The sequence below is a fragment of the Pagrus pagrus genome (assembly GCF_965226575.1).
Source record: "Pagrus pagrus genome assembly, chromosome: 9".
NCBI lineage: Eukaryota > Metazoa > Chordata > Actinopteri > Spariformes > Sparidae > Pagrus > Pagrus pagrus.
In genome coordinates this window covers 310,891-331,297 of record NC_140193.1, presented here as the reverse complement: position 1 = coordinate 331,297, position 20,407 = coordinate 310,891, and the positions used below count along the sequence as shown (strand labels likewise).

Below are 20,407 nucleotides of genomic sequence, written 5' to 3'. Positions count from 1 at the left end.
CACACCCCCCACACACCCCCCTCCCTCTACATCTACTCCCCGACACACCTCCTCCCCCTCCACACCCCCCTCACTCTACTCCCTCTCCACACCCCCCTCACTCTACATCTACTCCCTCCTCCCCCCCCACACCTACCTCCCTGTACACCGTCTCCTCACCTGTCGCCATGTGTTTCCAGGTACGCCATCTCCATGGCAAGAAAGATTGGCGCCCGGGTGTACGCGCTCCCTGAGGACCTGGTGGAGGTCAAACCTAAGATGGTGATGACGGTGTTCGCCTGCCTGATGGCTCGCGGCATGAAGAGAATCTGAGGACAGGACGACCTCCAGAAGCTGAAGAACCAGACCACAGGAGCCGCCACAGGCTGAGCGCCATGTTAACACAGGCTCATGTCTGCTAACACATGATGCTGAAGGTTCATTTACTGCAGACTGTTACAGAAACATTCAGGCTTTAAACTCAGACAGGACTTCACTTTGATGATTTCTACGTCTGGTTCATTTAACAAGGGTTGATCAGGAGGGATTGATTTTCTCTACATGGCTGTAATGTGAAGCGTCTGAGTTTCACCTGCTCAGTTGATTAAAACATGTTCAAATCACAAACTTTACGCCAGATGTACCAAACCAATAAACACATTTTTGTATTAAAGTTGTGTCGTTTGATTGTATCAATATAATTTAACACACCATGAACAAGACTTAAACTGAGTTTTAGAGAAGCTGCTAGGTGGATTTTGTCACAGAGCCAGGCTAGTTGTTGCAGTCTTGATGCTAAGCTAACTGTATCAATCTGAACATTAACTCCAGAAAGTGAATGAGCGTCTGTCAGAGAGTTTTCAGTAACTTACCAGGACTGTTTCTAACATGAGGAGGGTTGAACACGCTGAGCTGATCCTGAAGCTCTAACAGGAAGTGGACCACACAGAACATGACAGCACAAAAACCACCTGAAAGACTCAGTTTAACTTGTTTAATTAGAGAAAAGACTCATTTCCAAAGGAAAAGACAAAAAACAAAACATCTGAACTGTTCGTCCAGTTTAACTTGTGGAACAGAGAGAGGGGGACGCTGACAGAGTTCAGACGGAGAGCAGTGAGGAAAGAAAACGTCACCATATTTACAGCATCGTCACCAGTTTGTGCTCCTGTCATGTACAAGGACATGAAGACAGTCTCTAGTGAACAGACCAGCGTCCCTCTGACATGTTCAGACGTGTCGTACTGTAGACTACCTCAGGGTCTCTGTGAGGATCAGGACTTGGCCGGTTTGGCCTCGGTGGGGTTTTCTCCGGTGTCCAGGGTCTTGAGGAGGCGGAAGAGTCCGGCAGCCTCTCTGATGCGGCTGAACTCGATGCAGAAGGCCTGAACCTCGATGAAAAGGTCCTGAACATTGATGATCTTGTTTCTGATCAGCGACTGGAGGAAGACGCACACCAGACGCACCAGACGGTTCTGTAGGACGACATCGAGACGTTAAAGACGGACTGGAACCAAACTGCATCATAATCTGTTTAATCATTGAGGTTGTTACAGTTTAATTATTATTATGCAAAATGTTACTGCATATTAATAAATACAGTGATGATTTAATGACTCAGCAGGAACATCATACATCCGTCATCAGGACACAAGAACATGTTCTGTCAAAAAGTACAGACGGACGAGTCGCTCCGACTTCAGCAGCTGTTAGTCAGGTGTTCAGTACCTGCATGTACTTGTCTTTGATCTGCTCACAGGTGGAGATGCAGTTGGAGATGTAGAGGTGGATGAACTCTGGAGGAAGATCCACAGCTGTGGTGAGCCTGAGGAAACACCACAGAAGAAGTCAGTCTGATGCTCTGTGCTGCCCACTAGTGGTGATAACATGTATGATCTGCCCTGTGCAGCAGTGATGTGTGAGCAGGACTCTAAACCAAAACAACCATCAACCTTCATTCACGAGATCTGAGACTGATCTCTGAACACACCTTCACCTGTTCCAACAACAACGACGACAACGACAACAACAACAGGTCCACTCTGTCCACCTCACTGACGCTAATGTCTGGACTCAAACAGTCAGGATTAAAAACAGTGTGTCTGTGTCTTTGTTCTGGTTCAGACTGATGGGCCTACATCACGCGTGGTCTGGACATAAAGAACAGAGCTGTGTAGTGTCCAGGTGTTCTCACCTGTTGACCACCTCCATGGAGTGCAGAGACATGTCCATGTTGACGAGAACAGAGAAGTACTCAGTGATCTGACTGCTCTGCATCAGCTTCAGCAGCATCTCGATGGCCACCAGAGGATTGTTCTCCACCAGGTCAGGGAGCTTCGCCGGGGACAGACCGATGTGATACACCAGCTTCAGGTCCTTCTCCAGCTCCGCCAGCAGCTAGGAGGGTCAGTGAGGAAGAGGAGGAGGGTCAGTGACGAAGAGGAGGAGGGTCAGTGACAAAGAGGAGAAGGGGTCAGTGAGGAAGAGGAGGAGGGTCAGTGACGAAGAGGAGGAGGGTCAGTGAGGAAGAGGAGGAGGGTCAGTGACGAAGAGGAGGGGGGTCAGTGACCAAGAGGAGGAGGGTCAGTGACGAAGAGGAGGAGGGTCAGTGAGGAAGAGGAGGAGGGTCAGTGACGAAGAGGAGGGGGGTCAGTGACCAAGAGGAGGGGGGTCAGTGACGAAGAGGAGGAGGGTCAGTGACGAAGAGGAGGAGGGTCAGTGACAAAGAGGAGGAGGGGTTAGTGACGAAGAGGAGGAGGGTCAGTGACGAAGAGGAGGAGGGTCAGTGACAAAGAGGAGGAGGGTCAGTGACAAAGAGGAGGAGGGTCAGTGACGAAGAGGAGGAGGGTCAGTGACGAAGAGGAGAAGGGGTTAGTGACGAAGAGGAGGAGGGTCAGTGACGAAGAGGAGGGGGGTTAGTGACGAAGAGGAGGAGGGTCAGTGACGAAGAGGAGGAGGGACAGTGAGGAAGAGGAGGAGGGTCAGTGACGAAGAGAGGGGGGTCAGTGACGAAGAGGAGGAGGGTCAGTGACGAAGAGGAGGAGGGTCAGTGATGAAGAGGAGGAGGGTCAGTGACCAAGAGGAGAAGGGGTTAGTGACGAAGAGGAGGAGGGTCAGTGAGGAAGAGGAGGAGGGTCAGTGACGAAGAGGAGGGGGGTCAGTGAGGAAGAGGAGGAGGGTCAGTGACAAAGAGGAGGAGGGTCAGTGACAAAGAGGAGAAGGGGTTAGTGACGAAGAGGAGGAGGGTCAGTGACGAAGAGGAGGAGGGTCAGTGACAAAGAGGAGGAGGGTCAGTGACAAAGAGGAGGAGGGGTTAGTGACGAAGAGGAGGAGGGTCAGTGACGAAGAGGAGAAGGGGTTAGTGACGAAGAGGAGGAGGGTCAGTGACGAAGAGGAGGGGGGTCAGTGACAAAGAGGAGGGGGGTCAGTGACGAAGAGGAGGAGGGGTCAGTGATGAAGAGGAGGAGGGGTCAGTGACGAAGAGGAGGAGGGTCAGTGAGGAAGAGGAGGAGGGTCAGTGAGGAAGAGGAGGGGGGTCAGTGACGAAGAGGAGGAGGGACAGTGATGAAGAGGAGGAGGGGTCAGTGACGAAGAGGAGGGGGGTCAGTGACCAAGAGGAGGAGGGTCAGTGAGGAAGAGGAGGGGGGTCAGTGACGAAGAGGAGGAGGGTCAGTGACGAAGAGGAGGAGGGGTTAGTGACGAAGAGGAGGAGGGGTTAGTGACGAAGAGGAGGGGGGTCAGTGACAAAGAGGAGGGGGGTCAGTGACGAAGAGGAGGAGGGTCAGTGACGAAGAGAGGGGGGTCAGTGAGGAAGAGGAGGAGGGTCAGTGACGAAGAGGAGGGGGGTCAGTGAGGAAGAGGAGGAGGGTCAGTGACAAAGAGGAGGAGGGTCAGTGACGAAGAGGAGGGGGGTCAGTGACGAAGAGGAGGAGGGGTTAGTGACGAAGAGGAGGAGGGTCAGTGACGAAGAGGAGGGGGGTCAGTGACAAAGAGGAGGGGGGTCAGTGACGAAGAGGAGGAGGGGTCAGTGATGAAGAGGAGGAGGGGTCAGTGACGAAGAGGAGGAGGGTCAGTGAGGAAGAGGAGGAGGGTCAGTGACGAAGAGGAGGGGGGTCAGTGAGGAAGAGGAGGAGGGTCAGTGAGGAAGAGGAGGAGGGTCAGTGACAAAGAGGAGGAGGGTCAGTGACAAAGAGGAGAAGGGGTTAGTGACGAAGAGGAGGAGGGTCAGTGACGAAGAGGAGGAGGGTCAGTGACAAAGAGGAGGAGGGTCAGTGACAAAGAGGAGGAGGGGTTAGTGACGAAGAGGAGGAGGGTCAGTGACGAAGAGGAGAAGGGGTTAGTGACGAAGAGGAGGAGGGTCAGTGACGAAGAGGAGGGGGGTCAGTGACAAAGAGGAGGGGGGTCAGTGACGAAGAGGAGGAGGGGTCAGTGATGAAGAGGAGGAGGGGTCAGTGACGAAGAGGAGGAGGGTCAGTGAGGAAGAGGAGGAGGGTCAGTGAGGAAGAGGAGGAGGGTCAGTGACGAAGAGGAGGGGGGTCAGTGACGAAGAGGAGGAGGGACAGTGACGAAGAGGAGGAGGGTCAGTGAGGAAGAGGAGGAGGGTCAGTGACGAAGAGAGGGGGGTCAGTGACGAAGAGGAGGAGGGTCAGTGACAAAGAGGAGGAGGGGTTAGTGACGAAGAGGAGGAGGGTCAGTGACGAAGAGGAGAAGGGGTTAGTGACGAAGAGGAGGAGGGTCAGTGACGAAGAGGAGGGGGGTCAGTGACAAAGAGGAGGGGGGTCAGTGACGAAGAGGAGGAGGGGTCAGTGATGAAGAGGAGGAGGGGTCAGTGACGAAGAGGAGGAGGGTCAGTGAGGAAGAGGAGGAGGGTCAGTGACGAAGAGGAGGGGGGTCAGTGACGAAGAGGAGGAGGGACAGTGACGAAGAGGAGGAGGGACAGTGAGGAAGAGGAGGAGGGTCAGTGACGAAGAGAGGGGGGTCAGTGACGAAGAGGAGGAGGGTCAGTGACCAAGAGGAGGAGGGTCAGTGATGAAGAGGAGGAGGGTCAGTGACCAAGAGGAGAAGGGTCAGTGACCAAGAGGAGAAGGGGTTAGTGACGAAGAGGAGGAGGGTCAGTGACGAAGAGGAGAAGGGGTTAGTGACGAAGAGGAGGAGGGTCAGTGACGAAGAGGAGGGGGGTCAGTGACGAAGAGGAGGAGGGTCAGTGACCAAGAGGAGGAGGGTCAGTGACCAAGAGGAGGAGGGTCAGTGACGAAGAGGAGGAGGGTCAGTGACAAAGAGGAGGAGGGTCAGTGACCAAGAGGAGGAGGGTCAGTGACCAAGAGGAGGAGGGTCAGTGACGAAGAGGAGGAGGGTCAGTGACAAAGAGGAGGAGGGTCAGTGACCAAGAGGAGGAGGGTCAGTGACGAAGAGGAGGAGGGTCAGTGACAAAGAGGAGGAGGGTCAGTGACGAAGAGGAGGGGGATCAGTGACAAAGAGGAGAAGGGGTTAGTGACCAAGAGGAGGAGGGTCAGTGATGAAGAGGAGGAGGGTCAGTGACGAAGAGGAGGGGGATCAGTGACAAAGAGGAGAAGGGGTTAGTGACCAAGAGGAGGAGGGTCAGTGATGAAGAGGAGGAGGGTCAGTGACGAAGAGAGGGGGGTCAGTGAGGAAGAGGAGGGTCAGTGGTTCTGACCCGTCTCACCTGTGACTGCTGCTGGGCTGACAGTGGGCTCTTGAAGGCCTTGGACATGATACGTTTGATCTCCACCCCGGTGCTGTTCTTCACACACATGGAGCGATCCCACTGGATGCTGTGATCCGGCTCGGTCGGGTTCAGCCAGGCTAGCTCGTCCTCACACACATGGAGAGGAGGAGGAGGCCGGATGAACTCAGGCCGGAAGTGACCTGAGGAGGAGGACGAGGAGGAAGAGGAGACAGGAAACACAAGTTAGCATCAGCCAGCAGCCTGATCTGTTCTGTTCTGGTGTGTTTGGGTCACAGGTGGCAGCTGCTTCAACCTTTTGTGGTTACCATAGCAACAGGTTTTCCTCATAGTTACAGGTGAGCATCAGGTGTCAGGATGTGAACAGCAATAATTATAATCATTGGACACAGACAGAAAGGTGAAGATCTCTTCTGGTCACATGGACCAAACAACTGAACTTTGTTCTGATTCTACAGAATCCTTCACTCACTCTCAAGAGGGGGGCGGGGCCCTGTCACCAGAGACTCTATGATCTGATTGGCCACTGAGCTGTCGAATCCTGAGTTGGATGAGTCTGGATCCGGGTCGTTGAGGATGCTGGGGAAGCTGGCCTTACTCTGAGTGGGCAGCTCCGACTGACGCTCTGCAACACAAACACACAGTGATTAAACATGGCTGACGGAGCAGACGGAGCTGACAGCAGACGGAGCAGATGGAGCAGACGGAGCAGACGGAGCAGATGGAGCAGACGGAGCTGACGGAGCTGACGGAGCTGACAGCAGACGGAGCAGACGGAGCAGACGGAGCTAACAGAGCAGACGGAGCAGACGGAGCTGACGGAGCAGACGGAGCAGACAGCAGACGGAGCAGACAGCAGACAGCAGACGGAGCAGACGGAGCTGACGGAGCAGACGGAGCTGACGGAGCTGACGGAGCTAACAGAGCAGACGGAGCTAACAGAGCTGACGGAGCAGACGGAGCTGACGGAGCAGACGGAGCAGACAGCAGACGGAGCAGACGGAGCTGACGGAGCAGACGGAGCTGACGGAGCTGACGGAGCTAACAGAGCAGACGGAGCAGACAGAGCTGACGGAGCTAACAGCAGACAGAGCAGACAGAGCAGACAGAGCTGTCGGAGCAGACGGAGCAGACGGAGCAGACAGAGCTGACGGAGCAGACGGAGCAGACAGAGCAGACGGAGCAGACAGCAGACGGAGCAGACAGAGCAGACGGAGCAGACGGAGCAGACAGAGCTGACGGAGCAGACGGAGCAGACAGAGCAGACGGAGCAGACAGAGCTGACGGAGCAGACGGAGCTGACAGCAGATGTGCTGACGGAGCAGACGGAGCAGACAGAGCAGACGGAGCTGACAGCAGACGGAGCAGACGGAGCTGACGGAGCAGACAGAGCAGACAGAGCAGACAGCAGACAGAGCTGACGGAGCAGACAGCAGATGTGCTGACGGAGCAGACAGAGCAGACAGAGCAGACAGCAGACGGAGCTGACGGAGCAGACAGCAGATGTGCTGACGGAGCAGACAGAGCAGACAGAGCAGACAGCAGACGGAGCTGACAGCAGACGGAGCAGACGGAGCTGACGGAGCAGACAGAGCAGACAGCAGACAGAGCTGACGGAGTAGACAGCAGACGGAGCTGACGGAGTAGACAGCAGACAGAGCTGACGGAGCAGACAGAGCAGACAGAGCAGACAGCAGACGGAGCTGACGGAGCAGACAGCTAACAGCAGACGGAGCTGATGGTGTTTCACTCTTCATGTTAATCTCTATGAAAATAAACACCTGGTTCTTCCTGCCAGTGAAGAATCAGGTGTTCTGTGTTGGATCCACTGACCTGCCAACGCGAGCTGCAGTCCACTGATGTCGATGGACTGAGGCATGTTGCCGACGTCCATGCAGGACACCTGTCGGGGCGTCTTCTTGAACAGGTCTCTGGGCGGAGCCAACATCAGCTGGGACAGGAAGAACTTCTCAGGCTGAGTGATGGGAGGCAGGAAGCCTGCAGAGGTCACATGACAAAAGGTTAGTCTGATACTAATGATTAGTCATCAATTAATCTGCTGATTCATTTATGAACTGATCAGCTGTTTGAGAGCTTCAGTTTTCTGTCCCAGAGGACAGGAACCAGAACTTATTCACATTCAACAAGCCGACAGCAGAGCGACCCGTCGTCTTCATCAACGGCTCAGACTGATTCATGGATCATTAAAATAAATCATGAACAATCGTTGTTTGGGCCCATTGTTCCTGTGAACCATCATCACTGTTTTCATTTTGACTAAACTATGAAAATCCTGATGAAGTGATGATGGACTGGTACCAACTGGACCATGACCACCTGGTTCTGACTAAATCAAACGGTTCAACTTCAGGAGCAGAAACAATCTCAATCATTGAGGAAAGACGAGAGAGACGTCCCCCTGCAACAAGTCAGTGAGTCAGAAACACGACCCGTCTGACCCAAGGAAGTACCGCTCAAACATCAGACACCTGCTCACCTGGACCGGGTCTGAGCCCAGAACTCCTGCTGCAGCCACAGCTCATGTTACACACTTGTATTAACAGCTGATGATGTCAATATTTTGTTATTACAGAAAAGAAGGTTACTGTAAGAACTAGTCCTGCACGATAAATCGAATTTTCATCGTCATCGCGATATGAACATGTGCAATAAACACATCAAAAGACTGCCTGACACGCCATGAATAAGAAAAATCATTTTGTTTACATGCGGCATGCATGCACCGTGAGCATGCTAACATTTAGCCTATCAGACGGAGCCCTGGATACAAGGGCCAATCAGATGAAGCCCCAGCTAGCCGTTAGCTACCCTGACGAAATTAATCGGCATCAGTTTGGTGGTGATTGCCGGGTTATGATGGCTGAGGGAGGAGAGAAAAGCGATGAACATGGTCGAGGAAGAACAGCACTTCTGCTATATGGAGTTATTTTGGATTCAGGAGAGACGACGTTGTAACGTGGGGAAGGGGAAGGTGGTGGTCCACTTTAGTGCGGCAACGCCGGGTAGCTCCGGTTACTCCAGAGACGGCAGGCGACACTGCGGGTTTCCGCACGGCACTTTTATTCATCACACTGACCGCGCCATGCCAGGTCTCTGCGGCACTAATGTTACAGGCATCCGTGCAAACGAACACACCGAGTTCTTCTGCCGACAGTTTACAAAATAAAGACACATTAAAAGGGAAGTCTTCGCTCTGTTAGCGGTTTCCTTTCTCATGAGGAGCGGAAGTACACCTGCTCTTCTTCATCGTACAGGTTACATTACCCATTAAACAAAAGGAGGCGCCACCTAGTGGCGCTACATTAAATAACTCTGACTGTTACAACGTGTTACAAAGACAAGTACTGTGTGAGCAATTCAGCACATCATGTGGTACATGTCTGAAACCTAACAAAGTCAACATGCTGGTTTTCTTGGCCAAGAACTTGTGTTAAGGGAATAACTAAGGTTGTAACTTGACCTAAAGGGTCGACATGTTTTCCTGATTGTATTTTCTCTTGACTTATTGGGCCGGCCCTGCTCTATTTCAGTTCATACTATCGATCTCTGCACCTTGTTAGGCAGAGTCAAGGGCCTCGATGACTGTGATGAGAGACATTACAGTTAATATAAAGTGCCATGTTTAATTTATATTTATTTAATTATGTAAGTTGTTTCCCCCTGGATTTTTTTTATTTATTTCAACTCTGCATGGTAAGAGATGTTTTGGTTGAGTTTACAAGAACATAGTTTAAAGGGAGCAGGGGAAATTAAACTTTAATTTCATATAATTATAATGTCTCATTTAAATTAATGTTCTGCTTAATTGTTTGGTATTCATGTGCAGTTTGTTGGATAAAAGCATGTTCAATCATTTATTTCATTCTTTATTCAGTGGCTGTTCAATGTTTCAGTCTATGTCAGCGTTCTACATATTAATGCGAAACACTTATTAACTGTTTAGTTAATAACTGTTTAGTTATTAACTGTTTAGTTAATAACTGTTTAGTTAATAACTGTTTAGTTATTAACTGTTTAGTTAATAACTGTTTAGTTAATAACTGTTTAGTTATTAACTGTTTAGTTAATAACTGTTTAGTTATTAACTGTTTAGTTATTAACTGTTTAGTTAATAACTGTTTAGTTAATAACTGTTTAGTTATTAACTGTTTAGTTATTAACTGTTTAGTTAATAACTGTTTAGTTAATAACTGTTTAGTTAATAACTGTTTAGTTATTAACTGTTTAGTTAATAACTGTTTAGTTATTAACTGTTTAGTTATTAACTGTTTAGTTAATAACTGTTTAGTTAATAACATGCAAACTCCGATATCTGTTTATTTATCGCAGGTTATATCGTCATCGCAACATTGAACAGTGTTATTGCATCACAGGTAACGGACCATCAGGTACCAGGACTGGTTCTGTATCACACACAGCTCCTCTTCATCACACAGCTCCTCTTCATCACACACAGCTCCTCTTCATCACACACACACACACACAGCTCCTCTTCATCACACACACACACAGCTCCTCTTCATCACACACAGCTCCTCTTCATCTCACACACACAGCTCCTCTTCATCACACACAGCTCCTCTTCATCACACACACACACACACAGCTCCTCTTCATCACACACACACACAGCTCCTCTTCATCACACAGCTCCTCTTCATCACACACAGCTCCTCTTCATCTCACACACACAGCTCCTCTTCATCACACACAGCTCCTCTTCATCACACACACACACACACAGCTCCTCTTCATCACACACAGCTCCTCTTCATCACACACACACACACACAGCTCCTCTTCATCACACACACACACAGCTCCTCTTCATCACACAGCTCCTCTTCATCACACAGCTCCTCTTCATCACACACAGCTCCTCTTCATCACACACACACACACAGCTCCTCTTCATCACACACACACACACAGCTCCTCTTCATCACACACAGCTCCTCTTCATCACACAGCTCCTCTTCATCACACACAGCTCCTCTTCATCTCACACACACACACAGCTCCTCTTCATCTCACACACACACACAGCTCCTCTTCATCTCACACACACACACACACACACACAGCTCCTCTTCATCTCACACACACAGCTCCTCTTCATCTCACACACACAGCTCCTCTTCATCTCACACACACACACACACACACACACACACACACAGCTCCTCTTCATCACACACACACAGCTCCTCTTCATCACACACACACAGCTCCTCTTCATCTCACACACACACACACACACACACAGCTCCTCTTCATCACACACACACAGCTCCTCTTCATCACACACACACACAGCTCCTCTTCATCACACACACACACAGCTCCTCTTCATCACACACACACACAGCTCCTCTTCATCACACACACACACACACACACACACACACACACACACACACACAGCTCCTCTTCATCACACACACACAGCTCCTCTTCATCTCACACACACACACACACACACACACAGCTCCTCTTCATCTCACACACACACACACACACACACAGCTCCTCTTCATCTCACACACACACACACACACACACACACACACACAGCTCCTCTTCATCTCACACACACAGCTCCTCTTCATCACACACACACACACACAGCTCCTCTTCATCACACACACACACACACACACACACACACACACAGCTCCTCTTCATCACACACACACACAGCTCCTCTTCATCACACACACACACAGCTCCTCTTCATCACACACACACACACACACAGCTCCTCTTCATCACACACACACACAGCTCCTCTTCATCACACACACACACACACACACACACACACACACAGCTCCTCTTCATCACACACACACACACACACACACATACAGCTCCTCTTCATCACACACACACACAGCTCCTCTTCATCACACACACACACACACACACACACAGCTCCTCTTCATCACACACACACACACACACACACACACACAGCTCCTCTTCATCACACACACACACAGCTCCTCTTCATCTCACACACACACACACACACACACACACACACACACACACACACAGCTCCTCTTCATCACACACACACAGCTCCTCTTCATCACACACACACACACACAGCTCCTCTTCATCACACACACACACACACACAGCTCCTCTTCATCACACACACACACACACACACACACACACACACACACACACACACACACACACACACACAGCTCCTCTTCATCACACACACACAGCTCCTCTTCATCACACACACACACACACACACACACACACACACACAGCTCCTCTTCATCACACACACACACACACACACACACAGCTCCTCTTCATCACACACACACACACACACACACACACACACACACAGCTCCTCTTCATCACACACACACACACAGCTCCTCTTCATCTCACACACACACACACACACACACACACACAGCTCCTCTTCATCTCTCACACACACACAGCTCCTCTTCATCACACACACACACACACACTGACACACACACACACACACAGCTCCTCTTCATCACACACACACACACAGCTCCTCTTCATCACACACACACACACACACACACACACAGCTCCTCTTCATCTCACACACACACACAGCTCCTCTTCATCACACACACACACACACACACACACACACACACACACACACAGCTCCTCTTCATCACACACACAGCTCCTCTTCGTCACACACACAGCTCCTCTTCGTCACACACACACACACACACACACAGCTCCTCTTCATCTCACACACACACACACACACACACACAGCTCCTCTTCATCTCACACACACACACAGCTCCTCTTCATCTCACACACACACACACACACACACACACAGCTCCTCTTCATCACACACACACAGCTCCTCTTCGTCACACACACACACACACACACACACACACAGCTCCTCTTCATCTCACACACAAACACACACACACACACAGCTCCTCTTCATCACACACACACACACAGCTCCTCTTCGTCACACACACACACAGCTCCTCTTCGTCACACACACACACACACAGCTCCTCTTCATCTCACACACACACACACACACACACACAGCTCCTCTTCATCACACACACACACACACACACACACACACACACACAGCTCCTCTTCATCACACACACACAGCTCCTCTTCATCACACACACACACACACACACACACACACACACACAGCTCCTCTTCATCACACACACACACACACACACAGCTCCTCTTCATCACACACACACACACACACACACACACACAGCTCCTCTTCATCACACACACACACACAGCTCCTCTTCATCTCACACACACACACACACACACACACACAGCTCCTCTTCATCTCTCACACACACACAGCTCCTCTTCATCACACACACACACACACACTGACACACACACACACACACACAGCTCCTCTTCATCACACACACACACACAGCTCCTCTTCATCACACACACACACACACACACACACACAGCTCCTCTTCATCTCACACACACACACAGCTCCTCTTCATCACACACACACACACACACACACACACACACACACACACACACACACACACACAGCTCCTCTTCATCACACACACAGCTCCTCTTCGTCACACACACAGCTCCTCTTCGTCACACACACACACACACACACACAGCTCCTCTTCATCTCACACACACACACACACACACACACAGCTCCTCTTCATCTCACACACACACACAGCTCCTCTTCATCTCACACACACACACACACACACACACACACACAGCTCCTCTTCATCACACACACACAGCTCCTCTTCGTCACACACACACACACACACACACACACACAGCTCCTCTTCATCTCACACACAAACACACACACACACACAGCTCCTCTTCATCACACACACACACACAGCTCCTCTTCGTCACACACACACACAGCTCCTCTTCGTCTCACACACACACACACACACACACACAGCTCCTCTTCATCACACACACACAGCTCCTCTTCGTCACACACACACACACACACACACACACACAGCTCCTCTTCATCTCACACACAAACACACACACACACACAGCTCCTCTTCATCACACACACACACACAGCTCCTCTTCGTCACACACACACACAGCTCCTCTTCATCTCACACACACACACACACACACACACAGCTCCTCTTCATCACACACACACACACACACACACACACACACAGCTCCTCTTCATCACACACATCAGACTGGACCTGGTGGTTCAGTGCAGGACTGATGACTGGACTTTAACACGGACCTCTGTGGTCCGGGAGCGGACTCGCACTGAAAACGACATCATGTCTGGACCCACAGGACCACCCACTAAAGTTCTGCATCTCACACAGACACACGGACCTACCTGACAGCACCTTCTCGGGCTCCTCCCCGGCAGGTGCGGGGTTCAGCAGGTGAGCGAACACCGCAGCGAACGGGTTCGCGGCCAGCGGCTCGGTTCGGTACATCTCCCACAGCAGATAGAGGGCGGTGAGCCGCTGCGGGGAGCTGGGCAGCAGGTCCGGCTGCTGGAGGAGCATCACCAGCACCGAGCCCACCCTGAAGTGCTCCGCCTTACCGAAGTAGTGGTGGAAGTGGGTGGAGAGGCTCTCGAAGGTGTTGGTGCAAGCCTCCTCTGAGATGATGCTCAGCAGGTTGGACAGCTCCTTCGGGGCCAGAGTCATCGTCCTCCCGGCGGCGAGTTCGGCTCGGTACTGATATTAAACCGTGTGTGAATGTGGATAAAGCAGAGAGACAGTCTGTGTCCTGACACGAGGACTTAGTTCATCTCTGCAGGACAGAAAACTGTCCGACCGTCATCACACGAGTCCTGTTAGCAACGAGTTAGCTTAGCTGTTAGCCTAGCCGCGCTAACTAACACAGACCGGTGAAGTCATGGTTCTGAAGAGTCCAAAGCTCGCTGACCGCTTCGCTTTCTACATAACACACTTATCAGCGCAGCTAACACGAACCGAGCGGAATGTTCTGGCCCGGTGAACAGATAGCACGACTGTTAGCACGACTGTTAGCACGGCTCCAGTAACGTACAGCTGAAGCCGTTTAAACTCTGATTTGACTCTGTAGCCGCGGTGCATTGTGGGTCGGGTAGTTTCCCTCTGTCATGATTCATTTCCCTCCTAAATTTGACTCGTGTCGGACTCTCACACTCACGTGACTGTCACCGGTTACTATAACAACCGTTTTATTTCAGCTGAAGTTCACTTTCAACGTGAAACTGACTGAAAATAGCGATAATCTAACGGGTGTTTTTACCCATAAGGCTTTGCGAGTTCCTTCCCATGGTGCAGCTGTGAGGACAGTTTACATGAGGTGTTGTAGCGAAACTTGTACCCTGTAGAAAATGGTTCCCCCTGTCTGTGGTCAGATTTCTGCAGGACAACAACAACAACAACAACAATAATAATAATAATAATAATAACATTAATAATAATAATAATTATAATAACATTAATAATAATAATAATTATAATACTGTTTGTGTAAAATAATGATTTGATTTAATTAATGAGTGAAAATAAAGGTTTTGAGTTTGAATGGACGATAAACTTTATAAATAGATATGGATAATAATTATTAATCCCAAAGGAAATTTGGCCTATTTTGCTAGTAATTATTGAATGAATGTATGCCATTTTTTATTTATTAATTTTTTATGGTATTTTAAAGCATTTAAACACATTTTAGTCTTATAAATAATTAATCTTGAGATATACAGGATATACTGCAAAATCATACAAGGTATTTGTCTGATTTCTGGTCAGAAATATCTCATTAAACTTCATATAAGACACCCAGAAAATAATATTTCAATGAGATGAACTGGACTTGTTTTCAGACCTCTTATATTGGCAGATTTTTTATTTACTACTTGCAAGAAACACTCGTACTCCTTATTTATTTTACTCATGTTTGACGTGGCTTAATGAAGGTTAACAGTGTCAGAGTGGTGACGCAGTTCTTCCAGCTGATGATCTGATAAATAACTTGTATTAAAACACTTCCTGTTCTGTCAGCTGAAGGTTTATAAGATGGTGATGCGAATGCCTCATTTCTCACATGTATTCACATTTCTGTAAATAAGCTTGTAAGATAAGAAGTTTGTCTCTGACACCACCCTCACTGGGTCCATCTGACCATCAAGGACCGGAGCAGACTGCAGACATCACTCACTCTGCAGGTGCCGGTCCGACGTCCTTCCAGGACTTTTTGAGTCTAACCCCTCTGTGGGACGACAAAGTTACTCATCATTTAAATAATAATCCTGTAGAATAAGTGTTGATACTCAGGACTTTTTCGATATCACATGTTTGGAGCGATTGATCTGTTTTTGTTAATGTTGAAAGTACCAGAGCTAAAACAACAAAACAAACCCAACAAAGATCTGCAAACACATTTTCAACTTTCAACCCGCGGCTGCAGATTTAACATTATTACATAAAAGCCTGTGTTGTGTGTTTGGGACAGTATTGTTGTCGTGGTGTCATGGATCATCTTTTAGATAGTTTGGTATCAGAGTGTAAACTTCTGATATCGTCACAATCTCACTTTAAACGACTGATCAGATTTGTTGACACTCCCATGATGAGGCTTTGAGTGCTGTCAGTTGAAATAAGATACAATAACACAGACACACTGTTAAAACATTTACTTTCACTTGTTTCTTTCTTACAAAAGAGCGATGTGCTTTGAATTTGTTCCACTTTGGAGGCAGAGTTTCTCCAGACGTCACGTTCTACCAGGAACGACCTGCAGTGATCAGCTGACAGGAGGTCTGACCTTCACATGTTGATGCTTCAGTCACAATAAAGGTGGAAATAAAAACTCGAAGAACTAAAAGATCACATTTTCTGATTAGTTACAACCTGAACTCCTCGTACTGCTGAAGAGAAACAGGAGGTTTCATATGAGATCTCTTGGCCAGAGATTCAGACTCTGATATTAAACGTCTGCAGGGAGAAAGATGAAGCAGGTTCCTGGTAAAATCAGCCTGAGAGAAGCCGACTGTCACTTCTCACAGATCATCTCACTGTTTAAAGGGAAACTGCAGGCAGACAAAGACCAGAGTGTGTCAACACGTCTACAGACTCGGACCTGAAACCTCAGAGTCACACTGATGATCCACACCTCATCAATACTTCATCAAATGTCCACTGATTCAGATCAACGACTGAGCCAATCAGAGTGCTGGAGGTGGGATTCAGAATGGGGATCTTCCTGTTTCACAGTCAGAAAAGTGTGGATGAGATCTCCACAATGTTAATGAGTCATTTCTCTTCAGGGAGAGGATCGTTATGAAGCGGGCTGCCTCCAGCATCAGATGATGAAAACATCAGTCGTCGCTGGTTGTTTGGGACAAAATCATCTGGTGACGCTCACGAGTCAAACTTTTGTCACACTCTGGTTTTTGGGTTTAAATTTCACTGCACGACGAGGAAACACTTCTCAGGTCCAAAGTCACAACACGAGTTCACGAGGGGAAGTTTGGTTCATACTGCTTCACTCACACACACACACGCACACACACACACACCTGCATCCACAGCACAACACCTGGATATATGGCACGGATATCATCCACCTGTCTGAGCGTCAGTCTGGAGTCTTTTAAAGGGCTATTACAACAGAAAGACCTCCAGCTGACAGACAGAAGGAAAGAAAAGCAAGTTGGTGAAAGTATCATAAAAATATAAAGTAAAGAATATGAACACTGAATAAACTGTCAGTTATATATCAGGCATGCAGGCAGACGCACTGTAAACTTTAACACTGGCAACAAGTCCAAAGACCCCAGCCGGTGGCTCGGCTGGGTCTGGATTGGTTTCGGTCCACTTCACTACACGACTACAGGACAGACTGAGACAGAGACACCACGAGGACTGAACAGAGATCAGACAGGACGCCTTCAATACGTCTCAGTTCACCTTAAATGTGTCAGCTGAACACGTCACCTCATCCTGTTCTGATCCAACTCGTCTACATCAGACTGAACGCAGGATAAATGAACATGTTCACTATGTTAGGTTAGCTTGTTAGCATATTAGCAGTGATGGGACTGATGTGAACGTCTTCCGTTCAGCAGGTTTGGTCTCTAAAGCTGCCCTGTGGAGTTTTCTTATCAACAGAACAGTTCTGTTCATATTCAGTGTTTCTCATCAGAACACGATGAAGTCTGAACGGTCTGTGTTCATTAGCTGGCAGTCCGTGTTGGATCAGTGGATCAGTGAAGAAGCTGCTGTGTGTCAGATAAACACAGCGATCCACAGAGTAACCAGTGCTGACAGCTGAACAGAACTGACCCTAACCAGAGTCCAACTGAGCCCGGTCTGAGCAGAATTACAAACATTTTGTAATGTAGGTTCCAGCTTCAGTCTGACACTGCGCCCTCAGCAGGAGGCCTCACGATGACACATAACGAGAGTCAACACACTGAAGCATCACAGCTGTGACGTCAGCAGTGTTGAAGTCATCTTCAGTCCTCGTGGTGAAACTCTTCAGCTCCACTAAACTATCTCACAACAGGCTCACGTTACACAGTTCACCTCAGAGGAAACTGATGATGAAGATTTATGGCACAACAACAGGACGACGTCACTTCACTGTCCTTCACCTCCGCTGAGTCTCAGTGACTGCAGACTGATGGTCAGTCTGATGAGTGAAGCCTTCAGTGTCTTTATTCCTTCTTTGAATCTCTTTGTCACTTCATACACAGAGGAGATGAAGATAAGGCTCCAGAGCAAGTAGGGAGGTCGAGGGTGTTTAAGGCAAAGGTCAAAGGTCATAGGAGGAGGAGGAAGGTCGGGTAAAGAAAACTAAACATCTGAAGTGGTACCTTCAGGGTGTAGTGGTCGTTTGGTCACAAGTTAAAACATCTGACGAGCTGCAGCTAACAGACGGCTGCACTGACGACACTAACACACACACACACACACACACACACACACACACACAGATCACTGAGAGAAGGTTCAGTCATCAGTAATCAATAAAGTGAAATCAGATTCTCCTCAGGAGGGTTCAGAGTGTGGACGTATCCACGAGCTTAGGTTCTGGTTCTGTCAGTCGTTTTACTGAAGATGATTTAATCTCAGATTCATTGACTGTTCAGGATGGAGTCAGCTGATGTCACCTTCATCACATCATCATCACATCATCATCATCACACACACACACACACACTCAGCCTGACTCTGACTGGTCAGTGACTTCACACAGATTAATTCATCTTTATAAAGAAGAAAGTGTGGGTGACAGACGGGTCACATCTGTTGATCTACTGATCCAGATGTGACGGTCTGACGATGGCAGAGCCGTCGGTGCTGAACAAAGATGCATCATGTTAGGAGGCTTTTGTTGTGAAGGAGTGACAGGAAACTCTCAGATTTTAGTGTGTTTTTCATGACTCTTTCCTGTGGACTCACATGATGACACCGAGTGGATCTCAAAGAGCAAATGATGGGAAAATCATCCATGAGAGGGCAAAACTACAGAAGCCCAGAGAGGACACTTTAGTGTACAAGTGATTAGTTTTCTTCACAGAAACCTGATGTGAGGATGAAAAGTGCTGACGCTGAGGATAAACTGAATATAGAAAAGTGTCCTGTGACGTCCTGGAGGAAACTCACACTGTGATCACACACTAGGACGTCTGAACCTCCTCTCAGTCCAACAAATACACATTTACTGAGCCTAAATGCAAGGCATTATGGGTAAAATAAACAAGATGTGATGCTCACACGCACTCACAGATCTGTCCAACAAACTAAACAATAAAACATTAGTGACTTCTGCTCTCAGGCTCTCATCTGGCCTGTGATTGGTTAGTGTGAATCTTAAACAGACATGGACCCAGTCCCTCCTGGTCCAGACTCTGTCCCGGTCTCAGTCGGCGTAGTGCATGATGGACTCGACGTAGTTCCCGGGGAAGAGTCCGGTGGTGGCGTTCATCACTCCTTCGTACCAGCCGTCCTCGTTCTTCTTGATCACGTAGATGATGGCTCCCTCCTGGAACGACAGCTCGTCCTCTTTGTCTGCAGTGTAGTCGTAGATGGCCACCACTGGGGGGCGACAGACACACAGTAATATCAACAGTAATCTGAGTAGATCAGAGCACATCAGATAACCTTCAGCTTCATCAGGCGGCTTGTTGTTGGTCAGTCACATGATTTTCCGTCACCTCAGCGACCTTTCTGACCCTGCTGTGTCTCCGTAGCTCACCTTTCTCCAGGTAGTTCCTGGGGGCCCACGGGGGGTCTTCTTCAGCGTACGGGTCGTTGTACTCCACCACCGCTGAGTCCTCCTCCTCATGTCCGTCCTCCACCGGCTGAGGAGACGACACGGGCTCCTCGGGCCCTGATTGGCTCTCGGCGGGCGGTTGAGGAGGAGGAGGGGCATCTGAGACTGGGGGGAGTAGATTATCCAATTAGAAACACTCTCACACACAAACATGATTAAAAAGTGTCTGTGGACTCACTGGACTCCTGAACACGAGCGACGAAGCCCATGAGAGGAAGCTGAGGACTGAACTGGAGGAGGGAGGGGGGAGGGGGGGAGGCTGACAACACACACACACACACACACACACACACACACACACACACCACAGTTAATCCATAGGTCAAAGTTTTA

The 20,407-nt window shown here is 49.2% G+C and overlaps 3 protein-coding genes across 11 annotated transcripts in view; 1 reads left to right on the top strand and 2 right to left on the bottom strand.

Moving 5' to 3' along the window:
- lcp1 (lymphocyte cytosolic protein 1 (L-plastin)) overlaps window positions 1-652 on the top strand; it is a 12,644-nt gene extending 11,992 nt beyond the window's left edge. The window contains 1 exon segment of the mRNA XM_084362948.1: window positions 180-652. Within this exon segment, the coding sequence (XP_084219074.1) occupies window positions 180-312 (133 nt within the window). The 3' untranslated portion in view covers window positions 313-652.
- A 307-nt stretch (window positions 653-959) lies between these two features.
- cnot11 (CCR4-NOT transcription complex, subunit 11) lies at window positions 960-15,021 on the bottom strand. The gene is made up of 7 exons (XM_084362708.1): window positions 14,127-15,021; window positions 7,517-7,681; window positions 6,156-6,308; window positions 5,663-5,865; window positions 2,174-2,376; window positions 1,708-1,804; window positions 960-1,454 (listed from the first exon to the last, which is right to left on the bottom strand). Exons 1-7 carry the CDS (start codon window positions 14,443-14,445, stop codon window positions 1,254-1,256), a joined length of 1,341 nt encoding a protein of 446 aa, XP_084218834.1. The 5' UTR covers window positions 14,446-15,021; the 3' UTR covers window positions 960-1,253.
- Window positions 15,022-16,412: 1,391 nt separating this feature from the next.
- LOC311263004 (abl interactor 2-like) overlaps window positions 16,413-20,407 on the bottom strand; it is a 57,205-nt gene continuing 53,210 nt past the window's right edge. For all 9 annotated transcript variants that reach the window (XM_084362805.1, XM_084362808.1, XM_084362804.1 and 6 more), the window contains 3 exons: window positions 20,253-20,333; window positions 19,997-20,179; window positions 16,413-19,836 (listed from right to left, as the gene is read on the bottom strand). In XM_084362805.1, coding sequence (XP_084218931.1) covers window positions 19,661-19,836; window positions 19,997-20,179; window positions 20,253-20,333 — 440 coding nt within the window. In that variant the 3' untranslated portion in view covers window positions 16,413-19,660. The remainder of the gene's footprint in view (window positions 19,837-19,996; window positions 20,180-20,252; window positions 20,334-20,407) is intronic.